At 38.2% G+C, this 21,998-nt stretch overlaps 4 protein-coding genes across 7 annotated transcripts in view; 2 read left to right on the top strand and 2 right to left on the bottom strand.

The window, feature by feature from the left end:
• Positions 1-414: 414 nt before the first annotated feature.
• Positions 415-5,897, bottom strand: LOC115014152 (zinc finger protein 664-like). 3 transcript variants are annotated; one of them, XM_029440832.1, is made up of 2 exons: positions 5,691-5,897; positions 415-2,420 (listed from the first exon to the last, which is right to left on the bottom strand). In XM_029440832.1, exons 1-2 carry the CDS (start codon positions 5,860-5,862, stop codon positions 985-987), a joined length of 1,608 nt encoding a protein of 535 aa, XP_029296692.1. In that variant the 5' UTR covers positions 5,863-5,897; the 3' UTR covers positions 415-984. The 3 variants fall into 3 exon arrangements, with proteins under 3 accessions (XP_029296692.1, XP_029296691.1, XP_029296693.1); XM_029440831.1 differs by lacking the exon at positions 5,691-5,897 and adding an exon at positions 2,567-2,854; XM_029440833.1 differs by lacking the exon at positions 5,691-5,897 and adding an exon at positions 2,567-2,708 and having other exon boundaries at positions 415-2,355.
• Positions 5,898-8,675: 2,778 nt separating this feature from the next.
• Positions 8,676-10,555, bottom strand: LOC115014159 (zinc finger and SCAN domain-containing protein 12-like). The gene is made up of 2 exons (XM_029440841.1): positions 10,241-10,555; positions 8,676-9,793 (listed from the first exon to the last, which is right to left on the bottom strand). Exons 1-2 carry the CDS (start codon positions 10,410-10,412, stop codon positions 8,943-8,945), a joined length of 1,023 nt encoding a protein of 340 aa, XP_029296701.1. The 5' UTR covers positions 10,413-10,555; the 3' UTR covers positions 8,676-8,942.
• A 2,071-nt stretch (positions 10,556-12,626) lies between these two features.
• On the top strand, positions 12,627-18,664 carry cenatac (centrosomal AT-AC splicing factor). The gene is made up of 11 exons (XM_029440839.1): positions 12,627-12,920; positions 13,204-13,370; positions 13,935-14,033; positions 14,127-14,193; positions 14,863-14,925; positions 15,365-15,432; positions 15,541-15,655; positions 16,012-16,042; positions 16,491-16,592; positions 17,015-17,147; positions 17,800-18,664. The coding sequence occupies exons 1-11, from the start codon at positions 12,804-12,806 to the stop codon at positions 17,918-17,920; spliced, it is 1,083 nt and encodes a 360-aa protein (XP_029296699.1). The 5' UTR covers positions 12,627-12,803; the 3' UTR covers positions 17,921-18,664.
• Positions 18,665-19,960: 1,296 nt separating this feature from the next.
• Positions 19,961-21,998, top strand: part of atosb (atos homolog b) — a 28,120-nt gene continuing 26,082 nt past the window's right edge. For both annotated transcript variants that reach the window (XM_029439669.1, XM_029439674.1), the window contains exon 1: positions 19,961-20,316. The gene's annotated coding sequence lies outside the window, so the exon portion shown is untranslated. The remainder of the gene's footprint in view (positions 20,317-21,998) is intronic.

A 21,998-nucleotide genomic window follows, 5' to 3' on the forward strand; every position in this document is an offset into this window, starting at 1 on the left:
CCATGTTATCACTAAACACTCTGAAAATAACTATTCCTCATTATGACTACTTCTTACACCAGTCACACCCATCTGCAGCTTTGATGAACAACATAGCTTTAGACTTCAAAGTGAATCTGGTATTCTTTAATCATAACCATGCAATGCTTTATTGTTAGAATACATAAATACATGATACATAAAAAAAAAAAAGCATTTTGTTTCCCAAGTCCCTTTAGGCACTGATCATTTACTATTCATTACTACTGCTGAGGCTGATTTGTTGACAGCACCATGTACCATATGTACCATAGTACATAATCTACAACGTTAGTCTGTGTCACCCCTAAAACAGCAAAAAAAAAAATAATAATAATAATAATAATAATAATAATATATATATATATATATATATATATATATAAAATTGATGCGATTACAAAATACATCAAAATATTTAAAATAGATATTGCAGATGAAAAAGAAAAGACTGTTTGGAAGGACGACAACACAAATAACCCAACACCAGTGGAGAGAGGGGTTCTCAGCCTCAACATCAGTTCACCAGCCACTCTTAACTGAGGTGGCAGAAAACATTTTTTCTTTAGTATTTAACAGGCTACAAATTAGCATAACTATGCCCTCACTGTGCAACACATATTATTCAAACATTTGGGAGACTACCTCAAAGAAATACTTTTGTCAACAAACATGAGTAGGTCTGCCTAATGCTGAAATATGAAGGAAAACACAAGGTTATTTTAACAAAGCTTCAAGGCATTGTTGACAACGTACAACTTCATTACACTAATTGTGATGTCTTCTTTATGGGGAACTATTGGTGGTTTCTCCTGCGTATATTGATCCTCGAACATCTTTCAGGATGTGATTTGAGTAAATCTTTTTCTTCTGCTTTTATGCGACTCCTCAATTGTAAGTTATTTGGTATTTAGACTATGAACCAATAGAAGTGAATAGTCTCCCACATAATTTGCAAAGACAAGGCTACTTGTCAGTATGCGATCTTATATGCCTTGCCAATTGAGAGGCATCAAAGTATCGTTTCCCACAGATCTTGCAAAGGTAAGGCTTTTCACCAGTGTGCGCTCTTCTCATGTGGATCAACAAGCCACTACTGCGTCCAAAATCTTTTCCACATGTTTTGCAAGAGTATGGCTTCTCGCCTGTGTGGATTCTCATGTGCAACAACAAGCCACTGTTACGACTGAATGCTTTTTCACACATTTTGCAAGAATATGGTTTCTCACCCGTGTGGATTCTCACATGGCCTTTCAATGCCGGCATATCAATAAATCTTTTCCCACAGGTCTTGCAAAGGTAAGGCTTCTCACCTGTGTGGATTCTCATGTGGACCAACAAGCCATTACTACATCTGAAATCTTTTCCACATGTATCGCAAGAATATGGCCTCTCACCTGTGTGGATTCTTATATGAGCTTTCAATTCTGATGTCCGACAAAATGTTTTCCCACAGGTGTCGCAGGAATATGGCTTCTCACCTGTGTGCGTTTTCATGTGTTCCATTAAGTGGCCACTACGTCTGAAAGCTCTCCCACATGTTGTGCATGTAAAGGGTTTCTCATCTGTGTGCGTTTTCATATGGCTTCTTAAGTGACTACTATATCTAAAATCTTTTCCACATGTTTTACAAGAATACGGCTTCTCACCTGTGTGGATCCTCATGTGAATTTTCAATGTTGACATCTGACTGAACTCTTTCTCACAGACATTGCAAGAATGTGGCTTCACACCTGTGTGGATTCTCATGTGTACGTACAAATGTGACTTAAACTTGAAAGCTTTTCCACATGTTTCACATTTGGATAAGCGTATACCTGAGTGATTATTATGTTGAATATTTAGCAATTTAGATTTGTTAACATTGTTACTGTGAATTCTGCTTTTGTGATGTCTTCTTTTTTGTCTAGGTTCTGCGTATATAGTTGATCCTGAGTTGTTATGCTTGCCTGCTTTCTGATCTTGACTTTCAGCTACATGAGAGTTATGAGAGAGTAGCTGCTGGTCACTGTGTGCTTCTGATACTTCAGAATTTTCCCAGCCAAATTCATCTTTTAGCTGACTCATACTGATTCTAGCTGGAAGCTCTTTCTCTGCTGCACTATAACTTTTGTCAGGATTGAAGTACAGAGTTTGATCTTCACTGTGGTCACTTTCCTCAGCAGTAGAAATCAACATAAAGTCATCAGTCTCCTGCTTCAGTACAAGCTGCTCTCCCTCCTGACTGGTGCAGAGTTCCTCCTGTTCCTCTTTAATCTGTGGAGGCTCTGGGTCCTCTTGGTCCTCTGGGTCCTCTGGGTCCTCATGGTCCTCTGGGTCCAGACTGGAGTTGCTCTCCTGAACACAGAGCTGCTGGTCAGTGAGCACCTCCTCCTGCTCACAGACATGTTGCTGTGGGAGCTCTGGAGGAACAGAGAACAAAAGGAATAGGGTACTACTGTGATGGTAGAATAACGGATATCTGAGCAAGTTTGTATTTAAACCATTAAGATAAGATATGAATCATACTCCTCTGTACGTTTTAAAAGACAATTAAAGGTTTACCCACCTATCCTTTGTAACTTTATTTCAGGTTTCCAAACAATATCCAGCAGTTTTTGCTGTCGATCGATCTCCTCTTCGTATTCGACGATGTTTTTTTCAAAAACTCCGAATATTTCTTCAGCAGCAGCAGATAGTCTCTCGTTTACGAAGTCTCTCAAAAACTGAACTGAAGACATTGTTGCTTGATTACAATTATGGTGACTCGAAGTAGTACTTATGAAAGTAAAATAAGTGGTTAAAGTTAAATCAATGACTCCATCATACGGTTATCGCGACTGGCGCCTGTCTTCTGTCTTCTGTTTACATCCGCTGGATGTTACAGATGTAAGGTTCCGACAGTGGAATATTTGTGTCTATTTTGGTTCCGCTTACAATTGTTGGCATTTTTACTAAGAAGGGCAAAACAACTACATATAAAAATACCCCAAAGAAGCAAAAAAATTAGCAAAGAGGACCAAAACAATTACAACGAACAAAAACTTCAAAAATAACCAACATAATTATAAAGAGACACAAATGACGACAGAGACTCAACATTTCCATAAATAGACCACAAGTGACACAACATGACCACAAAAAGGAAAACAACAAAAAGAGGCTTAACAACAATAATGTGTCTTGCTATGTAGGAGAGGTGGTCTGGACTTCTGCATGTCTGTGCCAAGGGGCCTATTGTTTTATAATCTGCCGATGGCTGTAACAAGTTGTCTCGGTATATACTGTATGTGGATTATAGGTGACAGTGACGGAGCTGAGGCCTTTTATGTCTTTAAACTAAGAATGGGAACATTTGTGTTGGGTTGAAATTTGCCCCCTCACTAAATGGAATGTCCTCATCAAAACCTAAAAGTGAAAAGAATATTACTTTTGACCTGTATGAATTATTCAATGAGTTCTTAATAGTGATGTCTGACAGTATATTTTCCCACAGGTGTTGCAAACAGATTCTCACCTGTGTCGATTCTCAGGTGTGTATTGCAGCCTGTAAGCCTTTCCCCACCTTTTAAAGTCTTATTAATTTTCAAGTATTACAGTAAATCTTTAACATGGTACAATTTATTACATTGTTAGTTTTTTTTCCACTTTTAATCTTGGCTCTTAGCTACATGAGCATTTGAAAAGAAGGAGCTGGAGGTTGGATTAGATATAAACATATATATTCATGTCATTAACATAAAATAGCACATTATTTGCAATTCAACCCTCAAAAGTTGCACCAATCACCAAATGCTGCAGATAAAAACAAGACTGTCTGGCAGGATTAGGATCAAATTACAGGCTTTTTAACTTTCTGCCAGAAGAGTGCCTTGGACATTTTCTTTTTTTTTTACTTTTGTGTTCCCTACCAAAAAGCACCTTCATCACACTTGGTTCAACTTCCGAGCACTCAAGATCATCTTTTCTTTTCTTTTCTGAAAGAAGATTTAATAGATTACAATGGTTTGAAAAAAACACTGTGACCTCTTTTTAATGGGAAATGCTTTAAATACAATTACAGCAGATATTTCCATGACAAAAGTGTATTGATCTTAGTGGATGAACACTCTTGTCCACAGGGGTTTCAGCTTGATGGTTTTGCCTGACAAAACAAGCCATGAATTAAACCTTTTAGAAAAACTTTACTCACAAGGGCTGCATTCATGTGGCTCCTAAATTGCGATGGTTCAAATAGAAGGCTATTTGTCTGAATGAACTCTTTAATACATTGCCAATTCAAACATTGCTCAGAGTCTTTTTCCACATGTGTTGCTGTCATCACTTCTCACCAGTGTGGGCTCTTTTCATGTGACTAAACAAGCCACTATTACATCTGAAATCTTTTCCACATGTTTTGCAAGAATATGGCTTTTCACCTGTGTGGATTCTTATGTGCATGTTTAATAGGGATTTCCGACCAAATCTTTTCCCGCAGGTGTTGCAAGAATACGGCTTCTCACCTGTGTGGATTCTCATGTGGACTGTCAAGCTACCATTAAATCTGAAATATTTCCCACATGTTTGGCATGAATACGGCTTCTCACCTGTATGGATTCTTACATGAGTGTTTAATGTTGACGACTGACTGAATCTTCTATCACAGGTGTTGCAACAATACGGCTTCTCATCCAAGTGAGTTTTCATGTGTAGTGTTAAGCAACTACTCAATTTAAAACCTTTGCCACATGCTTGGCAAGAATACGGCTTCTCACCAGTGTGGGCACTTCTGATATGGGCCATCAAGCCACTAGTAAATCGGAAATCTCTTCCACATATTTTGCACACATATGGCTTCTCACCTGTATGGATTCTTATATGAGCCTTCAATGTTGATGTGTGACTGAATTTTTTGCCACAGGTGATGCAAGAATATGGCTTCTCATCAGTATGGATTATCTTGTGAGCGTTCAATTCTGACATCAGACGATATCTTTTCCCACACGTGCAAGTATACGGCTTCTCGCCGGTGTGGATTCTCAGGTGTCTATCCAGTGACGACTTATACTTAAAAGCTTTCCCACACATGTCACAATGGAAAAAGTTTGTACCCGTTAGAGAATTACAGTGAATTGTTGACATTGTAGGGTTATGTACATCGTTAGTGTGACTGTTGCTTTTTTGGTGTATCTTCTGGCTTTCAGCTTCATGAGAGAGGAGCTGCTGCTCGCTGTTCGCTTCTGATACCACAGAGCTGGTAACTGAAAGGTAGTTTAAACCCTTTTCTTCCACCACACTCTGAATTTTATCATTAGTCAATTCCACAGTCTGATCTTCACTGTGGTCACTTTGCTCAGTAGTAGGAGTCAACATAAAGGCATCAGTCTCCTGCTTCAGTACAAGCTGCTCTTCCTCCTGACTGGTGCAGAGTTCCTCCTGTTCCTCTTTAATCTGTGGAGGCTCTGGGTCCTCTTGGTCCTCTTGGTCCAGACTGGAGTTGCCTCTCCTGAATACAGAGCTGCTGGTCAGTGAGCACCTCCTGCTGCTCACAGACATGTTGCTGTGGGAGCTCTGGAGGGACAGAGAACAGAAGGAATAGGATACTACTGTGATGGCAAGGAAAATGCGAGCCAATTAATACCAGTATATTTAAACAATTGTGATAATGTTAATCGAATTCCTCTGTTTTTTGTTATTAAAATGGTTTCACACACCTATCTTGTGTAACTTTATTTCGGGTTTCCAAACGACATCCAACAGTCTTCGCTGTCGATCGATCTCTTCTTCGTACTCGACGATAGTCTTTTCAAAAACTCCGAATATTTCTTCAGCAGCAGCAGATAGTCTCTCGTTGACGAACTCTCTCAAATACTGAACTGAAGACATTGTTGCCTAATTAGAAATAAATTAATTTCCTACGATACGACTACAATATATTCTTCCAGATAAATAATGAGGTGCATTCAACCAAAGACTGCTCTATAATGCAACTAAAGCTAATAGCGGTGGTATTGTTTACTTCCGCTGGATGCGCTCTTCTTTTATGGTTTTATGGCGGTAACCAGTGTTAAGGTGCATTACCGCCACCTACTGTGTTGGAGTGTGGACCAGAGTTACAAACGAAACAAGACACAGAAAAAACGATATTTTACTAAACATTACATAATATTGCTTTCAAATAATGAAGCAGTTTTCTTAACCTGATATAAAGAAATCTAGCTTTAGTTAGATTTGATCCATTCAGGGATAGAGGTGCCGATGTTACAGGTGACATCTCTTATTTTAAATCCCCATTCCTTCAAAGGTTTGTTTGTTTGTGGAAAGTGAATACAGAGCTGCTGGTGAGTGAGCACCTCCTCCTGCTCACAGACATGTTGCTGTGGGAGCTCTGGAGGGACAGAGAACAAAAGGAATTAGACACTACTGTGATGGTAGAAAAACAGACATCTGAGCAAGTCTGTATTTAAACCATTAGGATACGATATGAACCATACTCTCCTGTTATTTTCTTAAAAAGAAAATTTAAGTTTCCCACACCTATCCTGTGATCTTGGCTCAAAGCTTCATGAGAGTTGTGCGAGAGGAGCTGGTAGTTATTGTTTGGTTAGATATTATTATTATTTACAACATCATTTGATGATAACATGTAACACATGATGAGCAATCTATATCACCTTAAAAAGTTGAATGAGTTACAAAATACATGACAATGTTTAATTAAGAGAATTCTATTGACAAAAAAAGACTGTCTGGAAGGATCAAAACATCAGTGACTCAACTCCACTAGAGGATGTATGGATTTAAGAGGTCAGTCATTTACATTAGGAGAGTTTCTCAGATTCAACATCAATACCCTCATGTTGTGTTAACAATAGTGATGCCAGTTAGATGTGGTTAGGTCAGAGCTATGGAATAGCAAATCATCCATTTTTGCTCCATACATCGTAGCCTTTCTTACACTCAGGTGTTCATAAACACCAGGTTATGAACTTTCTTTTTTAAAAACAAAAATGTGAAGTTATCAGTTATCTTATCGGTATCCGCCATGAGAAGCAGGTAATTATCGGTAATCAGTATTGGCTGTAAAAATAAAAATCTATACCAATCCCACAGGCATGTTGCTGTGGGAGCTCTGGGGGGACAGAGAACAGAAGGAAAAGGATACTACTGTGATGGTCATGAGGAAAAAATGCAGACATGCAAGCAAATTAGTAACGTTACCAGTACATATTTAAACCATGTGGATTACATGTATAGATCGAATTCCAATACTTTGTGTTATTGAAATAATGTTTATTGCACATATATCCTTTCTAACTCTATGTTAGGTTTCCAAATTATATCCAGCAGTCTGCGCGGACGGTCGACCCTTTTCCCGTAGTCAAAGATATATCTTTTTTTAAACTCCGATTATTTCTTCAGCAGCAGCAGTTGACAAACTCTCGCAAATACTCCACTGAAGAACTTCTTGTTTAATTTTGAATTAAAAAAAATATCTGCGCAAGTACGACTAGAATATCACCTTGCAGTTAACTCAATACGTGCATGCAGCCTTTCGTTCCGTTTTCAATGAGGGTTGCAGACACGTGCACATCGCTTAATTTCATAGGGAAAATAGAGAATGGCATTCTGAAAGCGCAGAAACTTCGCAAACACCAATGGTGCATTCATGGGCTCTTTTCGGGTGTTCTCCTTTCCCGACTTGGGAAGTCGTTCTCTTTGACTTCGTTGTGTTCATGAGATTTAAATCGTAGCCTAATGTGGAAACACAATTGACACAAAAAAATTAGTGGATTCATTTATTGTTCAGCGTTGTTATCAGTTTCCGAGTTGTTTTTAGGACTTGAAGGGGCGTACACGTGAATTCTCACAGTCGGGATATACTTTTCCACAATAGTCCAAAGAATGAGAATGAAGAATGAAAAGTGAACATAATTCGTGTATCCATTGGATGTATAATAAAATATGAGGCAGCTCCAATAATCAACCTCCTAAAAGATATTAAAGCATATATTAATTTAAGCTTCAGCCGGTGAGCTGCAACATTAAAACCCATCTTGCATGTTATAATTTAACACCCTGAAAAGAACTATTCCTCTTTATGACTTTTTCCCATTTCATGTCAGTGACAACCACCTGCAGCCTCGATGAACAACATGTGCTTACAGCTTTAGACATTAGAGTGAATCTGGTATTCTTTAATCATCACCAAAGCTTTATTGTTAGAATACAAACGTGAGCTCAAACAAAGAGCATTTAGTTGCACACATCCCTTTGAGCAGTGATCATTACTAATCACTACTGATTACGCTGACTAATTGAAAGCAATATGTAGAACATCATCAGCAATTTGTGGTTTTGTGTCCCAACTCAAACAACAAGAAATATATCAAGTTGATTGTTTACAATATATATATATATTTTTTTAAATGACATGTTGCAGGCAAAAAGAAAATACTCTCTAATCTCATCATTAGAAAAGGGTTTCTCAGATTCATCTCAGAGAGTTCACGGTCCACTCATATAACTGAGGCAGTTTATAAAAATAATAATAAAAAAATATAAGAGAATTTTCATTTAACAGGTCAAACATGTGGGAACTATGACCTCACTGTGCAACAAAGATTTTTCAAAATGTGGCATGACATTATAAATGATGATTAAAAGTTGATGATGTACTACTTCATTACAATAATATATTGTGACCTCTTGTTTATGGTAACTGCTTAATATACAATTACAAAGATGTTGCCATTAAAAAAAAGTGTATTTTCTCTTCACTTTTTGAGAATTGGGGTATGTCTGGGTATGAAGCGTAACACTGTCCCGGGTTTGCGAGTGCAAGCCTAACTGTAATCTTACATACCTTGCCATTTGAGACACATGGAAAAATCTTTTCAATTATATGGCTTCTCACTAGTGTGGGCTCTTCTGATGTCGACTGTCATGAGAGTTCTCAAGTCTCCTCAGAACTCTCCCATGTTTTCATGTGTAATTCTCATGTGCCATTTCAAGTCCATCATCCGACAGTATCTTTTCCCACAGGTGTTGCAGCTATATGGCTTTTCACCGGTGTGTGTTCTCATGTGGACTTTCAAGTCACTCTTTAGTCTGAAATATTTTCCACATGTTTTGCATGGATATGGCTTTTCACCTGTGTGGATTGTTTTATGTCTCCTTAATGTCGATATGTCATTAAAACCTCTCCCACAGGTGTTGCAAAAATATGGCTTCTCACCAGTGTGAACCATAAAGTGTCTGTTCAATCTGGACTTATCCTTAAATTCTTTTCCACAAGCTTCACATTTGAAAAACGTCATACCTGTGGGAGTATCCAGGTGAATCTTACATGCATTGTTACTGTGACTGATGTGATGTATTTTCTTTGGTTCTGACTCTGCATTTGTAGTTGGTCCTGAGTCTCCATGCTTGCCTCCTTTTTGATTTTGGCTCTCAGCTTTATGAGAGTTGTAAGAGAGTAGCTGCTGGTCACTGTTTGGTTCTGGTACCACAGAGCTTATATCTGGTATGTTCACTACATACTCGTTCTCTGCTGCACTTAGAGTCTCATCAGGATTGAAGCTCTGATCTTCACTGTGGTCACTTTCCTCAGTAGTAGGAGTCAACATAAATTCATCAGTCTCCTGCTTCAGTACAAGCTGCTCTCCCTCCTGACTGGTGCAGAGTTCCTCCTGTTCCTCTTTAATCTGTGGAGGCTCTGGGTCCTCTTGGTCCAGACTGGAGTTCCTCTCCTGAATACAGAGCTGCTGGTCAGTGAGCACCTCCTCCTGCTCACAGACATGTTGCTGTGGGAGCTCTGGAGGGACAAAGAAAGCAGGTAGTGTGATGGCAGATAAATTGACACCAGAGCAAATGAACAAGTCTATATTTAAACTAATAGGATGCATTAGTTCCCAGCATTCTCAGGCCCCTGTCATTTTTTTCTCATGCTGGTGCATGTCACTAGGGATTGCAATGTCAGTATATCCACCGCTTTGGTCCAGCGTGAAATATTTGAAACTATTGTGTGGATACGCATCAACTTTAGTACACACATTCATGTACCTTTTTATCTTTATCTTCTGCCATAATAAGGTAATGTTTTATTAATTTTGACAACACTGAAGGACCAGAAGCTTCCAAAACGAATGACACTCCCGTGAGCCACAGCTCAGCATGCGAACATGCCATGGTAAATATTATACGTGCTAAACATTAACATGTTCTACATTTAGTACAGACATATTATTAAGGAGTTTCACACCTATCCTGTGTAACTTTATTTCAGGTTTCCAAACAACATCCAACAGTCTTCGTTGTCGATCGATCTCTTCTTCGTACTCGACGATAGTCTTTTCAAAAACTCCGAATATTTCTTCAGCAGCAGCAGATAGTCTCTCGTTGACAAACTCTCTCAAATACTGAACTGAAGACATTGTTGCCTAATTAGAAATAAATTAATTTCCTACGATACGACTACAATATATTCTTCCAGATAAATAATGAGGTGCATTCAACCAAAGATGCTCTATAATGCAACTAAAGCTAATAGCGGTGGTATTGTTTACTTCCGCTGGATGCGCTCTTCTTTTATGGTTTTATGGCGGTAACCAGTGTTAAGGTGCATTACCGCCACCTACTGTGTTGGAGTGTGGACCAGAGTTATTGATCCCCTATCCAAACGACACAAGAAACAGAAAAAACTATATTTTACTAAACATTACATAATATTGATCGGGCCAGTTTCTTTCAAATAATGAAGCAGTTTCCTTAACCCTATGTCACATGAAACATGTGTTTCTAACTTTATTTAGATGTTTCCATTCAGAGGAATAGGTGCAAAGTTACAGGGTGATATCTCTCATTCAATCTTGGTCATCTGAAGACAATAAATGTTTTACATTAATAAAGTATATGAGTACATATAGTTGCATTCCTCCACTGTAAATATGCTTGTTCATTATGAGTCAGCTCCAGTGATCAATTTACCAAACAGTATTAAATCATATATTAACTTAAGCTACAGCCAGTGAGCTGTAACATGAAAACACCTCTTGCATGTTATAACTTAACATTCTGAAAATGACTATTTTTCACTAAGATTACTTTTACTTTTCATGTCAGTCACATCTCATCTGCAGCCTGATGAACAGCATTTGGTTATAGCTTTAGACTTTGGTGTGAATCTGGTATTCTTACATCACCACCATACAAAGCTTTATTGTTAGAATACATAGTTGAGATCAAAAAACAGCATTTAGCTCATGTCCCTTCGAACATTGATCATTACTATTCATTCACTATTCATTGCTACTGCTTAGACTTCTCACCAGTGTGGGCTCTTCTCATGTGGACCATCAATTAATAGTTACGTCTGAAATCTTTCCCACATGCTTTACAAATATACGACTTCTCACCTGTGTGGATTGTCGGATGCCTTTTCAATTTCGACATCACAACAAATCTTTTCCCGCAGGTCTTGCAAACACAGCTTTTCACCTGTGTGGATTCTCATGTGTCGCTGCCCTTTTGACTTATACTTAAAAACGTCCTCACATGTGTCACATTTGAAATATTTTTTACCTATTAGCATTACAGTGAATCTCTGACAAGTTAGAGTTGTTGACATTGTTACTGCGACTTCTGCTTTTGTGATGTTGATTCTTTAGTTTTAGCTCTGCATTTATAGTTGGTCCTGAATCTCCATGCCTTCCTTCTTTCTGATCTTGACTCAGCTTCATTAGAGTTGTGAGAGAGGAGCTGCTGGCCACTGTTGTTCTGGTACCACAGAGCTTATAAATGGTATGTTGACTACAGATTCTGCTGCACTTAGACTGTTATGAGGATATAAGTTCAGAGTTTGATATTCACTGTGGTCACTTTCCTCATACGTAGGAGGTCACATAAAGGTATGAGTCTCTTTTTAAAAATACTTTTTACCTGTTTAAGTATTACAGTTTTGGCTCTGCATTTCTAGAGCAGCATGATTCTCCAAGGTTGCCTACTTTCTGATGCAGGCTATCAGCTACATGTAACTTTTGAGAGAGAAGCTGCTGGTCAGTTGGTGGTTCTGGTTCACTCTGGTCACTTTGCTCATTAGTAGAAATCAACATAAAGTCATCAGTCTCCTTCTTCAGTACAAGCTGCTCTCCCTCCTGACTGGTGCAGAGTTCCTCCTGTTCCTCTTTAATCTGTGGAGGCTCTGGGTCCTCTTGGTCCAGACTGGAGTTGCTCTCCTGAATACAGAGCTGCTGGTCAGTGAGCACCTCCTCCTGCTCACAGACATGTTGCTGTGGGAGCGCTGGAGGGACAGAGAACAGAAGTAATAGAGGGAATTATCCCGAGGGAAATTTATAGTAGAGTAGTGATAGTAGACAAACATGTAGACATGTTTACTGCTATCCTTATTATTATTATTATTATTATTATTATTATTATTATTATTATTATTATTATTATTATTATTATTATTATTATTATTATTATTATTATTATTATTATTATTATTATTATTATTATTATTATTATCCTTATTAAAATTAAGCCAAGCAACACTTTTACTCATTGTAATTATTCATTAGAATGAGAGTCGGAACAGTTTAACAACAGCACCACATTTCCTCTCCTGTAAGCTTCCGGGGGGAAACATATCAAGACGGCATTGCTTCCTGTAGCAATTTATTAGTAATAGCATATATGTTGGCTTGGGTTTTTCCGCTGTGGATAGTCTAGGAAAGAAGAAACAATACATTGTAATGTTACGTTTTAGCTCAGGGCCTGCGTCAATTCAGCTTTAGTTTATTTTATGGTTTTTACACGCTGTCTAAATGGGTGCATATTACTGTGCTATATGTAGGCAAACAACATTCACTGGGAAGGGACATATCTTCGGAAAAAACCACCAAAGCAGACTTAGAGTGGTTCTTCTTAAATTTTTAGAAAAGGTAAGTAGGTTGTTGGCAATTGAATCTTACTGATGTGTAACACTTTGACTATTTTGTCCTCGCATTTCTTCCACCTTGACGTACTAGCCCTGATGCTAACGTTAGCTTCAAAACCGTTGTCACAATTAAAATGATCATGTTGTGTCACATTTTGAGTGACACTGAAGTTCACTTTTTTGTTTTTATGTTTATATTCTTGCGCTACCTAACGACACATACTGTTTTGAGGTATCATACGTGTTAAGTAGAATAACATTTGTTTGTTTTATTCACTGTCTCATAGGTGAAGGAAGCTCGCCGAACACTTAAAAAACCCCAAGTAGAAAAGTTTGATTGCACCCAACACAAGCAGACATTCTGGTGCTACTGCTGTGGGCTTGAAATAGATAGAAATGTTACAGATGACAACATGACTGTGTTGTACGGAGGCTTGTTAGAACACATGGCCACGTAAGTTTATTTTAATCAACTATTATTTAGCTTATTTAGTTTTCTCTGATGCCATGCCTTGCTTCACGTCCACCCAGTTCAACCACAGGACAGATCCCCCCCCAGGGTTAAACAGTATCCTTAGCAAACACAAACACATATAGATCTTGTGTCTGTCACAGTAACTGCACATGTATCCCATGAAAGCATCTTATCAACCATGTTTTTATTAACATAAGCACAAGCAAAATGTTTTAAATGTAAACAGATGCATCATCAGTCTGTCCATATCAAAATATTTTTTTAAAGCATCCTAAATCCACCTTTCTAATAAGGACCCAATTTAACTCCAGAAAATGTTATTGGGATATAATCTGTGTTGTGTGTTCTGCATTAGAAAACAACTTCAGAAGATTGACTTGCATATTTTGTGCTTGGGCCTATACTACAATTTAGATGCAGCTTGTGTTTCCCAAACCAATGCATACATTTGTGAATCGTCTTTGGGTTTGAAACAAATCTCATACTCATGCTTTTGTCTGTATACATTTTTTGTTTTGACATTTTAAAATGTATCTGTATCAGCCCAGAACACAGGAAGAAGACTCACAAGTTCTGGTGGGAAAATAAGGCCGACCCCAAGTTTAGAGACAAGGTCATCATCACAGAGGAGGAAACTGAAAGGTAGGCCTGGGTGACCCCAAAAAATCTTTATCAGTACAGTTTGTTTGGATATTAAGAGATTGGCTGCAAGGATCCGTGTTTGTTTTTATTTAGGTTTAAAGATGAAGTGGGAAAAGCATTGGAATCATTTGTGGAGAAGGAGGATGAATTCCTTAAACAGGTAATGTAAATTCACTCTCTTTATTACAACTTAACAAAACCAAACGTCTACAGCCATGCTCGGGGCTTGATGAAGGTGTACACATCGGTGCTAGTTTAGCCTACCATGCATGCATGTGAACATTTGCTACTTGGCACTAAACACAAAGTACAGTTAAATGGCTGACGTTGTAAGTTTTGGTCAAAGTATTGGATTATTTGATATTTTTGTCCTGATCATTGTGATAGATGAATTCAGGGGATCACCAACGTTTTTACAATTCAACCCTGAGAGGGACATGTGTGTATCATAATTTCACAGCAATCCATCCAAAAGTTGTTGAAACATTTGACTCCAAACTATAACTGTCAACCTCATTGTGGTGCAAAAGGAAAAGTTGGAAGATTAGGTTATGTCATTCGTGCACAATGAATGTAACAAACATTGTGCCAATCCATCCAGTAGATAGATATTCCTTGTGGCACTAGAGGAAAAGGTCAGAGAATCACCAACAGTGAATGTCTGTACCAGATTTCATGGGAATCCATCAAATAGTTGTTGAGATAGTCGGGACTAAAGTGGTCGACAAACGGACATTGCCGTTTCCAAAGGAGTGTTATTTAATCCGGGCTTTAAACCTGCTGATTGAAATAGTTTTTCTCTCTCTTGTTTTCCTTATCATGGCTGCAGCAAGCTGATATCATCCGGACACAGGAGAAGCAGCGTCAAGAGGTCCTTCAGTCTCTTTTAGAGGTTGGTTTTCCAAGGATGCAGTGGCAGTATCCATCACTGTGGACCTGGCTGTTTATTTTGTTTTTGTTTATGATTATATCATTTTGAGTAACATTTAATACGAGAAATACCACCATTCTCCATCTATATGATTGTAAGTGTAAAGAAGGAAATAAATGATCCTCTTGAGATCCTGTTTAATTAAAGAAATGGTGGCTTTTGAAATCTTGTAGTAGGTGGTGTAGAGAAAAAGTATTTTCTAGTAATTGTAAAAAAGTTCCAAACCAAGATGGAAATGGTGAAAAGGGATTGGAATTGTAAGAGATAAAAAAAGACATTATTAGAGAGGTTTATGTTAACATTAAGGGCAAAGTAGTATGTGATGATAAAAGCTGTGATGAAGGTTAGTTGTTAGACTTCCTCTATGAACCACTGTTGGCTTTTCCTGAATCAATATCAGCGTGACGCAGAACTGGAGTTGTTCAATGGACCCAACGGCACAGACATGTCTGCTGAGGATGCTATCAGGTAACACTGCATCTACCGACAACATTTGACCCTTTCTGCATTGTATCATCAATAGCATTTGAAATAACTTTTGATGTTTTGGGGCTCATCTTGTTTTCTGGGGAACAGCTCTCAATGTACACCTCAGGGATCAGACCAGCAGGCAGGGGGCAGCTTTGTTAAGCCAATAGTCAAAGCACCGAGGGCTGCAACAGGACAAGGCCTGACTTTCATAGGCTATCAGGTAGGTGGACAGCTCTCATTAAGAAAGTGTTTCAATTGTAAATGGACTGCATATATAAAGCGCTTTTCCAATCTTTGCAATCACTCAAAGCACTTTACAACACATGTCAGCATTCACCCACATTCATAGTCAGTCAGCTCGTCAGTAGTGATAAACATTCATACACACTCACACACCGTTGGCCATGCCATCAAGAGCAATTTAGGGTTCAGTATCTTGCCCAAGGACACACGGAATGACCACTCTACCTCCTGAGCCACAGCCGCCCTTATTTAAGTAATTGTTTTTATATTGGGGTTTTTTCCCCTCACACAAACGTGATCAACTCACTTGTTCAATTGTTTTCTCTGTTACAGGATTCTAAAAACAGTGGAAATGTTCATACAGGTACAGTGATATATGAATTTATGTAATGGTAAAGTACATTGGAAATGTACAGTGATTGGGGTTTGAAGAAACAACTGGCACTTTCTTTGGAGAAGTTGAGTTGAATAGTTATTACTATTATGTTGCATTTCATATATATACTGTATATATGTATGTGTGTGTGTGTGTGTGTGTGTGTGTGTGTATGTATATATATATATAATATATATATGTGTGTGTGTGTGTATATATATATATATATATATATATATATATATATATATATATATATATATATATATATATATATATATATATATATATATATATATACACACACACACAGTATATACTTGTATATTCTATGCTTTTTAAAGTAAGTGCACTCACCCAGTGTCTGTGTTCTGAGCTCAGTTCATCTCTTGCGTGGGACTGATAAAGTATTTAGCTTTGCTTTTGTGTGTCGTAGGTGCCGTCCCTCCTTGGCTCCAGAATGACCCTCAGGAGGGGACTTCGGGAGCTGCAGCACGTCCAGAGATTGGACCATCGCTCCAAGGGTTCCTGAAACAGAGTAGGAATCACACACACATTTTAAATTTTTAAGTTATGTAAATGTGTTTGCAGCTGAGCATTTTTGTTTGCTCAAAGAAATGTTCCAGCCTTGATGATAATTCAGCCATAATGTTTTATTAGCTGCTGTCACATCACTTGTGGTAACCAGGGAACAGTGATTTATAATACGTCCTCTTTTATGCCATCATACGTACAGTATATGCTTTCTGACTTCTTTGTTGCTATGCATTGCATCACTGTCCTATCTAAAAATACTAATCTGATTTAGGTACTACATTACTGCTGTACCTTTACTGCAGTTAAACATATTGGTCTCTGATCTCAATCTTAGTCAGTCTTAATGATACAAATATATCAATGTTCACTAAATCTCTCAAATAATGGAGTATTATTAAAATGGGCTCGTATGTCTTTTGCCAGAGGAGCAAGAGAAGCTGAAGAAGCTTCCACCGAACAGAGTGGGCGCCAACTTTGATCACAGCTCACAGACAGACGCCAACTGGCTTCCCTCCTTTGGTCGAGTGTGGAACAGTGGCCGACGCTGGCAGTCCAGGTGAGATCACAACAATCTTCATGACACCTGACATTTATATGCAATGATTATAGACCCAAGACTCTTGTAGCTCCACCACATGCATTTCATACACACAGCCCTTAAGTTAAGGTTGAATATATATTGGGTTTGTGTGTGCGGACTGAAGAAAATGACTAAATGAAGAAAACCTGTGACTTGCAAAACCATGACTTGGTCCCAAATTCTGGTGGATACATACTGTATGCAAAACCTCATTATTTATTCATATAGCTACAAGTTGCTTTCTCTTTTCCCAAATGTCAGCTTAGTAATGTATTTATGTACAAACTAAATATTTAGTTAACGTCCTATCTTTATACTACTGAATAGAGACAGTCTCCATACTAATGTAATATATTCGTGGTCATCATGGCAGCATCACAATAATGACATTTGTTTTAGTACCCCATTATAGTGTTTTAGCACTTTTTAAAGAAAGCTGTCAAAATGTAAATGTTAAAATGCGTTTCCCTTAAATACGTTTTATCGTACATGTGCCAGAGTGTACCTAAAGCCTTATTTTCATCTGTTGTCCCTGGCCAAACATTAAAAAGACACATGATGCTTAATATTCAGCTCAGTAGATTAACTTCACTGGTCTTTGCATGCAAATGTGACTTCTATTCAACAGGCACCAATTCAGACAAGAGGAAGGGCAGAAGAGCAGACGGAAGAGGAAGAGGGAGCCTGGCGCAGAGGGGTCAAAGAAACCAAAAACAACAGATCAGCTGACAAATTCTGACAACACTTAAAACTAAGTATGGTGTATGAGAATTCACGAGTGAAGGAATGTATATAGTTTGCAAGATGTGATACTATGTGTCTACTATGTGTACTTGGTTGAAATGTTCAGCCTGACTAGACACCCTACTGTAGTACCCTACTGAACAGTAGAGTGTGTATATGTAAAAGGTATGTAACCTTCTTTAGAACATAATAGGGAAAGTTTGCAGTGTATATATATATATATATATTAACTTGGTATATTAGGAAGTATCTTGGATATATTTATGTAAGAAACATACCTGTTGATTATTGCAGTTTTGTATAAAAACTGCATGGTCCAAATATATACACTCACTCATCAATTAATCAAAAGCCTTTATTTTAAAGTATTGTTCTTACCCAGATTCTCACAGCAAGTCCAGGATACTGATCAGCAAGTTATTAGACTAGAGCTCTTTGACAGGATAATATGACTGTCCTGGCAAGTGAACAGCAGGGGGCGCCAGCCACTCAACTAACAAAGGCAGCTGCTGTGTGTTAAGAGAAGAATTGACATGAAGGCAAGCTGTTGAACACACAATTATAAAGATAACAACATTGTAAAAACCTAAACTGTATTATCCATTTCAATAATGTATATGCATCTTTGCCCTGATGTGGAAAAAGAAGACTGCACCATTGAATGTTTTTTTTTTTTTGTAGCTGAGCAGTAGTTCTCAGTGTTTGTAAAACCAATAATAAACATTTCTCTTTTTTACAGTGTACCTGTACAACCAATGTCATTTCCCCTTTCAGATTATGTTACATGATGAATTACTGGAAAAGGCTTAAAGGCTGCATATGCCACATTGAGATAAGATGTAAACAATTATGTGCTTTAAAGTGTTCCATATATATTTTGTCTCAAATATAATTTTTCTGTGAGTAAAGCCTTCAGTAGTGTGTAGAGACGCTGACACTAAAGGGGCTTTTCTTGTCTCCAGAAGCTAAATAAAAGATGTTCTGGTAACAGGACGTCTCAAACACACACTGTTGTGCACTTGACCCTAAATTGTGGACATGAATGAAAACTTGAAACTTGCAACTTAAAATGGGTATACTTGCAGCCATGTAACATCGCAGAGAGGCCCTACTGCTCTCATAAATACATCCACAAGGAATAATACTAATTTAATGCAGAACTTTGTAGTGATTACAATTATAAATCAGTTGATAACTTTTTTTGAAAAGTATGGCCTATTCTGATTTGGTTCTAAACTCCTGCAATATGTTATGCAGCATAACCGATGTAGGATAAAAAACAAATGCAGAGGTAATTTTGCAATGACTATTGCTGTATGAAATATGCAGCGGTTGCATTGCCACAAAGAAACACCATCGAGAGCTAGATCAATGGCCAAGAGCAGTAAATGCAATATCCTACATTCCAATCCCCGAGCTCACTGTTGGCCTTTCTTTTATCTGCACTCCTCTCCATGGCGAGGTATAATCAGGCCCCAGTCTGCACTGGGTAGATGGGTGTGGAGTTCAATGCAGCTGCTAAGAAATATGGGAATAGGAAGTGTTGCTGATCTATTCTTAGCTATGTGACAACATGGCTGTGGCAGATTCACTACAAATGGAAGAAAATATGGTTGGCATGTGCACATTTGACTGTGAATTTATTGTATTATGTTAATTAGTTTACCACATGTTAATGTCAGTGCTGCATAACTGTATAACGTTTTCTGTTTCATATCAAATAATCGTTGGTTGTAGTTTTCTGTTAAATACAAGAGGTTCTTTTGACAGCAGGAGCTCCAGCACAAAATAAAGCTCTTTGCACTAAAGAATGGGAGGGGAGAAAAAGCACGTGTACTGGGCGTGTCTTAACTTAATCTATAGTCCAATCACGAAGTGGGACTTTTGAATAAATCTGCATGTTTTAAAGAAGGCGTAATACCTGCGTGCTGATTGGTTAAGGGGAATAAAAGCGGCCAATCGCTTAAATGACAGGCGCTCAGCTGGCCGTGAAGTCCCGCCTCCTGTATATCAACTAGCAAACCCCGGAAACGTTGTCGCTTAAAGGGACAGAAGAGGAATTTCATGCAAAGGTTGTAACAACGAAAACAGCTGCAAGCACAAAAAAAGCCAGGAACAGAGAGGAAGGGACGTAGTCAGCCAACAAGCGAGTTATGTGGCAAGAGAGTGGGAGGACGATCCTGAAGCTGTCCGATTATTTTACCGATCAGACATCAAGCTAAGGTTGCCAACGGCTTTTAGCTTCGATTTTCGCCTTATAACGTTAGCTACCTGGAACGCGACAACGCAGCAGTCAACACGGCAGAGATAACAAAAAGGCCAAACTCCCAGACGACAGCGACGCCTCAGATCAAACTGCCAGGCTGTGTTTTAATCCTCAGTCTACCTTTTTTTTGGTTAGGTGAGTAGACTTCAAAATCTTGAAAATTGTTTAGCTAGCTACCTCTTATTCTTCTGCAAGGTAGTGGTTATTTTGTCATTCCTGGATGTTTGTAGCTAAAGGTTTGCAATCTGAACATACAGTCACAGTCATCATTTTCTTTATTAATCTGAGTAAAGAATTATTGGAATCCAGCCTAAACCAGTTGATGACCTGACTGTATCTTGCAGGGTGTAGGGGGCGTTCCCCTGCTTTGTCTGCCTTTCTCACTCTTTCTGTGTGTGTGTGTGTGTGTGTGTGTGTGTGTGTGTCTGTGTGCAGTCTGCAGTCTGCAGTGGGTTGGGACAGAAATCGTAGTGATAGAAATCTCAATGTATTAATCACCATCATGGGTGTATGAGTGTGTCTAATCAACATGCATGTGTAAATATTTAATTTAGTTATAACTGCATATTCATGCTCTCCTGGCATTGTGCATATATGGGTTGTGCAGGAAGGAGGGATCACCAGCACTAGCAGATATACACATACATACATATATATGTATATATGTATATATGTGTATATGTATATAGTGTATATATGTATATATGTGTATGTATATGTATATATGTGTATATGTATGTATATGTGTATATGTATGTATATGTGTGTATATATATATGTGTGTGTATATATATATATACATTATATGTATGTATATGTGTGTGTGTGTATATATATATATATATATATATATATATATATATATATATATATATATATATATATATATATATATATATATATATCTATATATATATGTGTGTGTGTGTGTGTGTGTGTATGTATATGGGAGATTATGACGGTAACTCAGCAGGTGGAGTGTTAATGATAAGGAGTCCAGTGGGCGTTTTGTTCCCTTGGATTGCACTTGGGAGTTTCATTACAGCATGCAGTGAAGGGCGCATTAATGTCACCAAAGCCTTGTTACAGTAAATATAAAGTGTTATTACAGTGTTATTATGCTGAGCTGCAATGTACTGCCTCCCATTGTCCTGACAAGCAGGACAGGATGGCATTGACATGCACATTATGCACAAGTGCATGCAGTCTACATGACCCATAGAGCACACGTGCATATGGAAATCCATCAGCTGTCTCACATGTATGTAAAAGGAGGATTTCTGCACACGCACATTGCAAATCCATCTACAATAAGTCTACATTTCTCTCTCTCTCGTGCTTGTCCTTGCGTTGCTCTGACAGCCGCCCCCCACCTCTCTGTCTGGGAGAAAGCAGTGGGCTTTGTCCTCAGCTGAATGTGACGTCACGCAGATCTTTGCTATAACCAACCCTGAAGGCGAGGTGCATGTTGTTCAGCAGGCCTGGGTCCATAGGTCTGGGCTTGTCCCATGCACATTCAGTCTTTGACTTAGATTTCAGTCCAGGTTGATGTATAATTTCTAGCTGAGACAAAACTGGAATGGTGTTTAGAGTTTAGAAGTCTGGAGTCCTGTTGTTGATACATGAGCTTCAAGTTTTCATAATTGTCTTCATATTTCCATTTTATTGGAATGGACAATGAAGTAAAACTGTAATGTCACCACTGAAAGTATATAAATATTGCAATACCTTCATCAGTAGGCCATAGGCTCAATTGTGTTGCCTCCTTTAGCGATAGAACAGACATTTTATTTAAATAAATATCTTCTAGATTGCCG

The sequence above is a fragment of the Cottoperca gobio genome, chromosome 9, assembly GCF_900634415.1.
Source record: "Cottoperca gobio chromosome 9, fCotGob3.1, whole genome shotgun sequence".
Taxonomy (NCBI): Eukaryota; Metazoa; Chordata; class Actinopteri; order Perciformes; family Bovichtidae; genus Cottoperca; species Cottoperca gobio.